The 12,350-nt window shown below is 44.3% G+C and overlaps 1 protein-coding gene across 4 annotated transcripts in view; it reads right to left on the reverse strand.

Moving 5' to 3' along the window:
- The window catches only part of LOC128324917 (nuclear GTPase SLIP-GC-like), a 130,850-nt gene that overhangs the window by 27,640 nt on the left and 90,860 nt on the right, over nucleotides 1–12,350 (reverse strand). For 3 of the 4 annotated variants that reach the window (XM_053250113.1, XM_053250121.1, XM_053250103.1), the window contains exons 12-13: nucleotides 6,869–6,952; nucleotides 4,429–4,546 (exon numbers count right to left, since the gene is read on the reverse strand). In XM_053250113.1, the coding sequence (XP_053106088.1) occupies nucleotides 4,429–4,546; nucleotides 6,869–6,952 (202 nt within the window). The remainder of the gene's footprint in view (nucleotides 1–4,428; nucleotides 4,547–6,868; nucleotides 6,953–12,350) is intronic. The other variant, XM_053250131.1, reaches the window with a different exon arrangement.

Here is a 12,350-nt window from a genome sequence, read left to right on the forward strand (position 1 = left end):
TATTGGGGCACTACCACCCAACCTACTCTTCTGACCCTGGAATCCTCATTCTGCCCCAATCTGCCAGAAAGATATGCCAACTTTTAAAAAAATCACCCCTTTGCCCACTTTCTTTGAAATCTGGGTGGTAGCTTCCTTGCACCCATTGGGCACTACCACCCACCAACACCCGCTCTGGGCCACCCCTGGTGCCCCCCATGTGGTGTCATAAGGCTGCTGAAATCCCCATTATTCTCTATGGAGAAAAGCTTAAAGATGCGACAACTTAAAAAAAGATTTAAAATCACCCCTTTACCAATTTATTTGAAATTTGGGTGGTAGCTCCCAAACATTGGGCACTACCACCCACACCACTCTTATTTATGTATTTATTTTTATTATTACATTTATAAACAGCTGAGCCCCCATCCAAAGGCTCTGGGAGGTGTACAACAACTTTAAAAAGACATAAAAACACACATCATTCAAAACACAGTGCTAAAAACAATATAAAAACAATTCTAAAACAATTAAAACCAATTAAAATGCTTTTTAAAAAAAACAATTTACAAACCTTGGAAGGCCGGGCCAAACAAGTAAGTTCTTAGGGCTCTCTTAAAGGTCGACAGCAAGCCTAAACTGTGGATATCTGCCAGGAGTGCATTCCAGAGGCCAGGAGCAGCTACAAAAAACCCCCAGTTCTGAGTCGCCACCAGACGTACCGGTGGTTACTGGAGACGGACTTCTCCAGATGACCTCAATGAGCGATGGGGATCATACCGAAGGCGCCCTCTAAGGTAGCCCAGACAAAGCCATTCAGAGCTTTAAAGGTAATAACCAGCACTTTGTATTTTGCCCAGAAACATATCAGCAGCCTTGCTGTGGGAGAACCAGCATGGCTTCGGCAAGGAAAAGTCTTGCCTCACTAACCTTTTGGAGTTATTTGAGAGTGTCAATAAGTGTGTGGATCAAGGTGATCCAGTTGACATAGTATACCTGGACTTCCAAATAGCTTTTGACAAAGTCCTCCACCAAAGGCTCTTGAGTAAAATTTAACAATCATGGGATAAGAGGACAGGTTCATGTGTGGATTGTTAACTGGTTGAAGGACATAAAACAGAGAGTAGGAATAAATGGCATGCAAATACACAATTGCCTCTAAAGGTAAACTCTACGTAGCATTTATGGACTTGCGAGCCACCTTTGATTCCATACCAAGAGAGTTGCTATGGGCCAAACTTAGTGAAACATCTATTGATAAAAGGCTTTTATTTCTAATCAGATGTCTCTATGCTAATTCCTCCATTCGAGTTAGATATGATCCCTCAGGGGCTCTAACTGGTCATATTGCTACCACTTGCAGAGTCAGGCAAGGTTGCTTGCTGGTGCCTGCATTGTTTAACTTATTTGTAAATGATCTGGCCCAGGTTTTGGGAAAGGTGGATGCCCACTCCCCTAAATTGGCAGACATACGAGTACCGGTGCTATTATATGCTAATGACACGGTGCTCTTATCTCAGCCTTGGCTTGGTTTAACGAGACTTCTCAAAGCGTTTGCCCACTATTTTAACTCAAATAAACTTTGCATTAATTTCAATATATCAAAGGTTTTGGTATTTTCGAACTCTAGGAAAGTCTATAATTGGAGGATTAATCAGATCTGTATAGAACAGGTCACCAGGTTCAAATATCTTGGGATTTATTTTCAAGCCAATCTAAATTGGAAATCTCAGCGCCTTTTTGCTATTTCTTTGGCACGCAACACACTATTCGCCTTCCTGCGCTTCTTCTTTAGAAAAGGCGCCCAATTCATTCCTATGGCCCTGCGAGTGTTTCGCGCTAAATTTGCGGCACAATTGCTCTTTGGTGTCTCCATATGGACTCAGGGGATCTGTTCGGACTTCGAATCAATCCAGTCTAGATTCCTTAGAGCTATCTTCCAAGTCCCTAAATGCGTATCTTATGCTACTCTTTGCTCAAGACTGGTTCTTGTTCGATCTCCTGTCTAGCTTGGGAGGCTTCACTCACACGTTGGCTCAAACTTTGTTTGAACTCCCAGGGATCTCTTTATGTTCAATATATGTGGAGGGATTCTTTTCCTAATCCATGGTTGTCTGCAGTTACCAACAAAATGTTGAGTATGGGACTTTATCCCTCTCACATTCTCTCCTTGGGCTATGTAAAGGCAAGGGCCATTGTCATTCAACCCCTAAAGGATATCGAGCATCAACGTCTGGCTGCCCTTGGAAATAGACGTTGTTCCCCCTTATATCTTGGCGTCTCCCTCCCAGTTGGAAACCAACCTGCAAGATATTTATCTTCACTTTGTTAAATTCAGGAAAGCCTTTGCTTGGTCCAGGTTGAATGTATTACCTTCTACTATACTCCTAAGCAGGTTTTCTAAAGATCCTACCGCTTCGGGGCTGTGTTCATGTGGAGAGGGTAGCCCTGAAACTGTCATTCACATCTTGCTATATTGCCCCTTATATCATGATTCTAGGAGAGAATTATTGTATCCAATTTTTGAGCAATTCCCTGGTAGGCTTGACTCTTTTTATCTTAAATACTGCCTGGCTGACACTAATGATGAAGTCACCAAAATAGTAGCTAAATTCATTTATGGGGCTATGAGACAGACATTCCACCATGGTTTTTTATAACGTATTTTTAGTTTTATTTCCATGCTTGTTTTTACATTTCTGGTGTTTTTTCTGATATTTATTGCACCTCTGTATGTTCTTCCTATTGTTTTTCCTCCTGGTTAGCTTAAGGGTGTAATAAAATTGATATACTTGGACTTCCAAAAAGCTTTTGATAAAGTTCCCCACCAAAGGCTCTTGAGTAAACTTAGCAGTCATGGAATAAGGGGACAGGTTCATGTGTGGATCAGTAACTGGTTCAAGGACAGGAAACAAAATAGGAATAAATGGACAGTTTTCACAATGGAGGTAGGTAGGAAGTGGGGTCCTCCATGGATCGGTGCTGGGACCAGTGCTCTTTAACTTGTTCATAAATGATCTAGAAGTTGGGGTGACCAGTAAAGTGGCCAAATTTGCAGATGACACTAATCTATTTAGGGTAATGTAATCTACAACAGATTGTGAGGAACTCCAAAAAGATCTCTCCAAATGGGGGGGACTAGGCGACAAAATGGCAAATGCAGTTCAGTGTAAGCAAATGTAAAGTGATTCACATTGGGGCAAAAAATACCAACTTTACATATATGCTGATGGGATCTGAGCTGTCAGTGACTGACCAGAAGAGAGATCTTGGGGTCGTGGTGGACAGCTCATTGAAAGTGTCAGATCAGTGTGCGGCAGCTGGGGAAAAGGCTAATTCCATGCTAGGAATCATTAGGAGGGGGGTTGAAAATTAAAATGCTATAGTATAATGCCCTTATACAAAACTATGGTGCGGCCACATCTGGAGTACTAGCTTTGGTCACCTTATCTTGATATTGTAGAACTGGAAAAGGTGTAGAAGAGGGCAACCAAGATGATCAGCAGCCTGGAGCACCTTCCTTATGGGACTAGGTTACAGTATCTGGGGATCTTTACTTTGGAAAAGAGGACACTAAGGGGAAACATGATTCAGGTGTACAAAATTATGAATGGAATGGAGAGGGTGGACAGAGAGAAATGTTTCTCCAACTCTCACAACTCTAGAACCAGGGGTCATCTCATGAAACTGAAAGTCACAAAATTTAGGACTGACAAGAGGAAGTACTGTTTGAAATAGTGCATCATTAATCTATGGAATTCCTTGCCATGGGATATGGTGATGTCCACCAGCTTGGATGCCATTAAAAGGGGCTTAGACAAATTCATGCAGGGGCAGGTCTATCAATGACTACTAGTCTGGTGGCTGTGGGCCACTTCCAGCCTCAGAGGCACAATGACTCTCAATATCAGTTGCAGGGGAGCAACAGCAGGAGAGAGGGCATGCATATCCCTCTTGCCTGTGGGCTCCCCAAAGGTATCTGGTGGGCCACTATTTGAAACAGGATGCTGGATTAGATAGACCTTGGGCCTGATCCAGCAGGGCTGCTCTTATGTAAGTGAGCACCATTTGTGACACAGCATAACATCATTACTGATCACCTGGCATGTCTGTTAAGGCATCATAAGAACAGGCCCATTCCGTGCACATCCCTAGTCATCAACATACTGATTGCACCCTGCACCAAATCTCCTCCCATACAAAATTCCATAGTAGGTCCCTATGTTACACTCCATGCACTGCTGCTCAGCTTTTTGACCATCTGTGGCATATGGGGACATAGGTTTTTAGATCGTGAGCCCTTTGGGGAAAGGGGATCCATCTTAATTACTTATTTATTTTTTCTCTATGTAAACTGCTTTGGAAACTTTTGTTGAACAGCGGTATTTAAATATTTGTTGTTGTTGACAGGTGAGTTCAAGCCTCAAAAGTTTACATAGTCTCCATTACCTGTTTCTTCTTGGTTGAGATATTTTTTATTCCAGAAGGCTTTGGCGCTGACTGTATAAACCAGATCAGGCTTGTTGAGAAGTTCTGAATCAGGTGGCAGCTTTTTCTGAAAGAAATCCTAAAGGAAGAGTTTGACAAAGAGGCCTCCCTGTTGTTGCTACATCTGATCTTGTACAGAATTCAGAGAACAAGAACATACACGCACCATCTGAACTGTGCCCCCTTTATGATAAGCTGCTCCTCACCGCTGGCATTTTTGGAAAAAGAGGAGACTCACCACTTTGTGTTTCCCCACAAAGTGTTTTGTTAGATTTTGTGAGTTACCAAGGGGGCACACCCACTGTTTTAGCATTGCTACTTCTGCTACAGTAATTGTCATTGTTCATAAAGCACTATTAGCATGTGAGGCTGATCACAGAGGAACAAAAGCAACAGACACCTATCTGACCCAAGGAGCTTAGTTCTAAATGTTGACAGTGGAGAAGAAGATAACAAAGGGAATGGAGGGAAAATAAGAGGCAAGGAGATCAAAGAACAGAGTGAGGTGCACAAAGGAGTACAAGGGGAACAGAATAACAGAATGTTACTGGAAGGGCACTTGGAGGTCTTCTAGTTCACCCCTCCCGCCCCCGCTCAGTGCTGACTGCTGCAGCATCCTCGAGAGATATCTGCCTAGCCTCTGTTTGAAAACCTCCAGAGAAGGGGAGCCCACCCCTGCAGGAGGCAGATTATTCCACCGACAAACAGCTCTTAGAGTGTGGACAGTCCTTCTGTCTAGCCTGATTCTGCTTCCTTCTGATTTCAGCCTTTGGTTCTTGGGAGCAACAGAAAACAAACCCACTCCTCCTCTTATGAGACAGTCCGGCAGATATTGGAGGATGAGTATCATCTCTCCCCTTAATCCTCCCTTCTCCAAGCTAAACTGGCCCAGCTCCTTCAAGTGCTCCTCAGAGGACTTGGTTTCCAGACCTCTCACCATCCTTGTGCCCTCCTCTGAACTCACTCCAGTTTTCAACATCCTCCTTTAATGCAGAGCCCAGAACTGGGCCCAGACCCCTCCAAGCGAGGTCTGATGAGTGCAGAATGAAGTGGAATACTTACTTCTCATTATGTGGACACTATGCCTCTATAATGCAGCCTAGAACTGCATTAGCTTTTTTATCAGCTGTATCACACTGCTGGCTCATACTTAAGTTGTGGTTACTAAAACACCTAGGTCCTTGTCACATGTCCTGCTGTCAAGTCAGGTCTCCTTTATTGTGTACTTGTGCATTTGGCTTTCCTTACCTAAATATAGGACTTCATCTTGCTGGCTTTGACCCAAAGTTCAGCTTGAACTTGTCCCGCTCAGCTTGAATTTTGATTCTGTCTTCCATGGTGTTAGTTATCATCTCCCCACAAGCTTTATGGCATCTGTGAATTTGGTATGCATGTCTTCTACTCCCTCCTCCAAGTTCTTTATGAAAATGCTGAACAGCTCAGGGCCCAGAACAGATTTCTGTGGCAATCCACTCGATCCCTCCCTCTAGGTCAGGGCTGCACAACTTCCGCCCTCCAGCTGTGGTTGGACTACAACTCCCATCATTCCTGATTATGAACCACTGTGGCTGGGGATGATGGGAGTTGTAGTCCAACCACACCTGGAGGGCCAAAGTTGTGCAGCCCTGCTCTAGGCTGATGTGGAGCTATTACTGAGCATCAATTGGGTTCAGTTGTTCAACCAGCTGTGAAGGCACTAAGCCACATTTTACCATATTGCCAACAAGGATATCAGAGATACTTCGTCAAATACTGGTTTAACTGAAGATACATACTGTAGTGTCTGCAGCACCAGTACCCTGTGAAGGGGGCCAATTTTTGCCATTTCCCGTTGAAACTCTCTGTGGCATCCAAAGAAAGAAATGTCCCCAGGGGGCACATGACTCTCAATGACATATATTCAAGGAGCAAAGAATGCTTCAGAGGGAAGAGGAAGTGAGCAAATATCTCCCACCCCCTCCACACACACATAACCACATGTGTTGCTTTAGACAGGAATGCAGCGCACTGCACACACATGCTTCCTTTGCTGCATGTACACTTCATTAGTCAGGATGCTGGCCACCATATCCACAGCATTCCCATATTCTACTAAACTAATAACATTGTGGGGTGAAGGATATAGTGTTAGTCTGACCTGCCTTGTTCTTGAAAAACCCATACCAGTTCCTAGCAGTCACCATATTATTTTCTAAGTGTCCATAGGTGGAACATTAACTAATCCACCCATGCATGCTGAGGCTCCACTTGTTTGGGATGAGAACTAAGGAGCTAAGCCAACTCCAAGGTGGGGTTTTGAGAAGGGCTGGAAGGGAGAGAGAGAAGTGGGGCCATGTAAGTACCCTAGGAGGGTGTTCCATGCATGGCGGGTCAACTGAAAACTGGAGCATGGGATACTTACCTTAATGCTTCCCTCCTTCTTCTCCTTCACATCTTTATTCCTCTCCAAAATGGCATTGTGTTCATTCTCAATAGGACCCCGTGTCTGCAAAAGTCAGCAGAATCAGACATATTGCTTGCCTGCAGATTGAGGCCCAGATGCAGACCATCAAACCGCTTATTGAAGGAATGAAAACACAGAGTGCTGTGGATTAAAGCCTTTGTCTCAGAGCAAGCTCACGTGAGGGGAAGAAAAATGCTGAATCATCCCCTCTGAGCTTTCCAAGCAAGGCTTCTCCTCAACTTTCCTGTAATTTTTGGTAGGTTCTAAAGGCTGCCACCACCCCTTTTGTTTTGAACATAAGAACAGCCCTGCTGGATCAGGCCCAAGCAGGCCCATCTAGTCCAGCATCCTGTTTCACACAGTGGCCCACCAGATGCCACTGGAAGCCACAGGCAGGAGGTATGTGCATGCCCTCTTGACAGAGCTTGACCCCCACATCCGGGCTTGGGGTGGAATCCCCATGAAAACTCTTTCTTTTGCTGTTGGAAAAAGTACAAAAACCTTCCATGTGCAAGTCTACATGTGGTGAGAAAACTGATAGCTTTTGACCACCTGAGGCATGTTGCACCAAAGAAACCCCCTTTCACCACCAGCCCTTTCTCAGTAGTTAAAAATCCACTTGGAGAGGTTTGTAAAATGCAAAGAACAAAAAGAAAAATAGTTTTATTCAAATGCAACAGACTGCTTCTGTCTGAGTTGGAAGACTACTCTGTGAAGAGCATACACAGCTGAGGAGGGAGCAAGCTTTTCTAAACATCTAGTCTTTTCCCCTTCAAACTAACTAACAGGAAGAGGGGAGATTTTCAGGGGCTAGTTTCTCTTTAAGGGGTAAGTCTTAGTCTCTATGTTTTTGTGTGTGTGTTATTTGCCAGGGCTAAAAGTTGCCAGGGCTAGCAAACTCCAGTGTCTTACTTTGTCCCTGCCTGGAGTGGGTGGAGTCAGCTAGGGCTGGGGGAGGCCCTACATTCCTTTGACATTCCTTTGACTCACATCCTGTGTCTCAGTTGGGAGACACTCTCTACATAAGAAGTGTAGGACTGAGAGAATAGCTAACAGAACATAGCGAACAGGAATAGCAAACAGGATGTAGGTGTTTTGTAGGAGTTTAACGGGAAGTGTACAGGGGAGCCTGGAACAAGTCCCTGTGATCACAAGGAGCCCGATGGAGAAGAGAACATAAGTACAAATCCCTCCCTCATATCCCTAATATTCTCGGGAAAGGCTGTTTGGACAGTTAAATAGCTGACCATTACAGCTGAGACCTATCCTTCGAATAAACTATCTAATAAACAGATAATAATAAACAGATAATAAACTACATCTAATAAACTATCTCTAAATACTGTAAACAGCCAACAAAAACAGTATGAAGATAGAAAGACAACAGGGGAAGGGGCACTTCCCAGTGTATTGCACAGAGTGCCACAAGTATGAGTATTTGCCCCATGGGCAGAAGTCATGGGTGTGTGCTCGGTGCAAGGAGCTCCTGGCACTCAGGGAACAAATTTGTTCCCTTGAGACCAAGGTGGTAGATCTGGAGAAGCTCAGAGAGAGAGAGAGGCATGTGGACAAGAGCTTCATGGACGTGATAGAGGCATCCCACTCCAGGGCTGGTAGCTCCTCTGCTGTCAGGGAGAATGAAGGTCTCGGGGAAGGAGGACATCGGTCTGAGGAAGAGGGAAATGCTCCTTTAGAAGGGACCCCTTCCATGGATGATGAGCCCATATCCTCTCGCACAGTGAATATTCCTCTGGGGGGTGGGGGCCTCCTTGTAGTGGGCAATTTGATCATTAGAGATATAGAGAGATGGGTATGTGACCCACGTATGACTTGCCTGCCTGGTGCAAAGGTTGCGGACATCACGCAGCGTCTAGATAGGCTGTTAGGCAGCGCTGGGAAGGAGACAGCTGTTGTGGTGCATGTCAGCACCAACGATGTGGGGAAATGTGGTCGGGAGGTCCTGGAAGCCAAATTCAGGCAAATAGTCCAGGACCCCCAAGGTAGCACTGAAGTCCAGGACCCCCAAGGTAGCATTCTCAGAAATGCTACCTGTTCCACGCGCAGGTACAGTGAGACAGGCAGAGCTGAGGGGGTTCAATGCGTGGATGAGACATTGGTGCTAGAGGAGGGGTTTAGATTTTTTAGGCACTGGGATATATTTTGGGGCAAGCAAGGCCTGTACAAAAGGGATGGGCTGCACTTGAACCAAGATGGAACCAGACTGCTGGCGCTTAAAATAAAAAAGGGTTCAGAGTAGCTTTTAAAATGACGCCTGGGGAATAGCCGATGGGAGCTGGGCAGTATCCGGTTTGGCAAAAGCCATCCTTCAAAGTGCGAGAGTGCAAAGGATTCAGATAAAACAGAAGGGGACAGAGCAGAACCGCATAAAGAGCAGACAGAAGTCTGTGCTAGCTGGTCAAAGAGTCAAAAGAAAGATAGCACAAAAGCACACATCAGGTGAGAGATTCAGCGTATAGGTGCTTATATGCCAGTGCCAGAAGCCTCCAAGCCAAGATGGGTGAGCTGGAGTGCTTGGTTGCTAATGCAGAAATAGATATAGTGGGCATAACAGAAACATGGTGGAACAATGAGAACCAGTGGGACACGGTTATCCCCAGGTATAAACTCTATAGAAAGAACAGGGGGGGGGGGTGCCTTGGAGGTGGAGTAGCACTGTATGTAAAAGAAGGCATAGAATCTAACATGCTAGAAAAACAAGGTGGACTGGAGTCCTCCACAGAAACCCTGTGGGTGACAATATAGGGCCTGAAAGGGAACGTGCTACTGGGGACGTGCTATCGCCCTCCGGATCAAAACACTGACAGTGACTGGGAGTTGCAGCAGGAAATCAGGGAGGCGTCAAGGAGAGGCAGGGCTGTAATAATGGGTGACTCCAATTACCCAAACACAGACTGGGTAAATTCACAGTCAGGTCATGACAAAGAGGTCAGATTTCTAGATATGCTAAATGACTGTGGCCTAGAACAGTTGGTCTTGGAACCAACCAGAGAGAATGCGACCTTGGACTTAATTCTGAGTGGCACCCAGGACCTGGTGCGTGATGTCAGTCACAGTGTCATCGACCCTTTAGGGAACAGTGACCATAGTGCCATCAAATTCAGCATACATGCGGGGAGAGAATCACCAAGGACGTCTAACACAGACATTTTGAATTTCAGAAGAGGAAACTTCTCCAAAATGAGGAGTATGATGAAAAGAAAGCTGAAAGGGAAAATCAGGAGAGTCACTTCGCTCCAGAATGCATGGAGTTTACTCAAAACCACAATACTAGAAGCCCAGTTAGATTGTATACCCAAAAGGAGGAAAGGTACCACTAAGTCCAGGAGGATGCCAGCATGGCTAACGGGTACCGTCAAGGAAGCCATAAAAGGGAAGAAGACTTCCTTCCGAAATTGGAAGGCCTGTCCAAATGAAGAGAACAGAAAGGAACACAAACTCTGGCAAAAGAAATGCAAGGCCACAATAAGGAAGGCAAAAAGAGAGTTTGAGGAACATTTAGTCAATAGTATCAAGGGGAATAACAAAAACTTCTTTAAATACATCAGAAGCAGGAAACCTGCCAGGGAGGCGGTTGGACCATTAGACAATGAGGGAGTGAAAGCGATTATTAAGGAGAATTTTATTGTTCCTTGTTGCTTTCGGACTCAGAGTGTTTAATTACATCTAATGTGGCTAAATCTGTGCTGCTGCCATAAATATACGTCACCAGATGGTTAATAAGGACATTTTACTGTTTTAAATTTTTATTATCACTAAGTTCTCAATTTTGTTTAAAAAATTTATCTAATTCTAATTTCAACCTGTTTTAATTATATACACTCAATCTATTGTTATATAATTGTAACCTTTCTCTTCTGTTTTGGCTTGTGGCTGTAACATTAAAGAACTTGAACTTGAGGATATGGAGGTTGCAGGGAAGCTAAATGAATTCTTTGCGTCTGTCTTCACAGCAGAGGATACTGAGCATATACCTGTTCCTGAAACAGGCTTTTTAGGGATAGAGGCTAAAGAACTGAGTCAGATAGAAGTGACGAGAGATGATGTTCTAAACTGTCTGGAAAAACTGAAAACTAACAAATCACCAGGGCCGGATGGCATCCATCCAAGAGTCCTCAAAGAACTCAAAAGTGAAATTGCTGACCTCCTTGCTAAAATATATAACTTATCCCTAAAATCGGGCTCTGTACCGAAGGACTAGAAAGTAGCAAATGTAAAACCGATTTTGAAAAAGGGATCCAGGGGCGATCCAGGAAATTACGGGCCAGTTAGCTTAACGTCCGTTCCAGGCAAATTGATGGAAAGTATCCTCAAATAGAAAGTTGTAAAGCACATAGAAGAACAGGCCCTCCTGGGAGTGAACCAGCATGGCTTCCGCAAAGGTAAATCTTGCCTCACCAAACTTTTGGAGTTCTTTGAGAGTGTCAACAAGTGTGTAGATCAAGGTGATCCAGTTGACATAGTATACCTGGACTTCCAAAAAGCTTTTGACAACGTTCCTCATCAAAGACTCCTGAGGAAACTTAGCAGTCATGGGATAAGGGGACTAGTACATGTGTGGATTGCTAACTGGTTGAAAGACAGGAAACAGAGGGTAGGTATAAATGGAGTTTTCACAATGGAGGGAAGTAAGAAGTGGGGTCTCCCAGGGATCTGTACTGGGACTGGTGCTTTTTAATTTATTCATAAATGATCTAGGAGCAGGAATAAGCAGCGAGGTGGCCAAATTTATTTATTTTATTATTTATTTGATTTGATTTGTATACCGCCCTTCCAAAATGGCTCAGGGCGGTTTACAATTAAAACAAATCACTAAAACAGTAAAGAGCTAAAACAAATTAAAAAACAATATAACAATTAACAATTTAAAAACATTTAAAAACAACAATTAAACAATTACAGTGATTAAAACCCCCGAAATATGGTATTGATTTTTAAAATAAACCATATATTAAAACCCCCAAAATTTAGGAAGCTGAGAAAGCTTGGGTGAAAAGATGGGTTTTCAGGGTTTTTTTTGAAAATTGCCAGAGATCGGGAGGATCGTATCTCAGCAGGGAGCGCATTCCACAATCTCGGGGCAGCGACCAAGAAGGCCCGTCTCTGTGTAGCCACCAAATGTGTTAGGGGTAACTGGAGACGGACCTGCTCAGATCATGACCTCAATGGGTGGTGGGGCTCATAATGAAGACGCTCTCTTAGATACCCAGGGCCTAAGCCGTTTAGGGCTTTGTAAGTTATAACTAGCACTTTGTATTTTGTCCGGAAACCTATTGGGAGCAAGTGTAACTCTATCAATAAAGGAGTAACATGGTCTCTCCGAGATGACCCAGAGGCCAACCTGGCTGCCACGTTCTGAACCAACTGAAGTTTTCGGACTATGTACAAAGGCAGCCCCACTTAGAGCGCATTGCAACAGTCC

The sequence above is a fragment of the Hemicordylus capensis genome, chromosome 1 (assembly GCF_027244095.1).
Source record: "Hemicordylus capensis ecotype Gifberg chromosome 1, rHemCap1.1.pri, whole genome shotgun sequence".
Lineage (NCBI taxonomy): Eukaryota > Metazoa > Chordata > Lepidosauria > Squamata > Cordylidae > Hemicordylus > Hemicordylus capensis.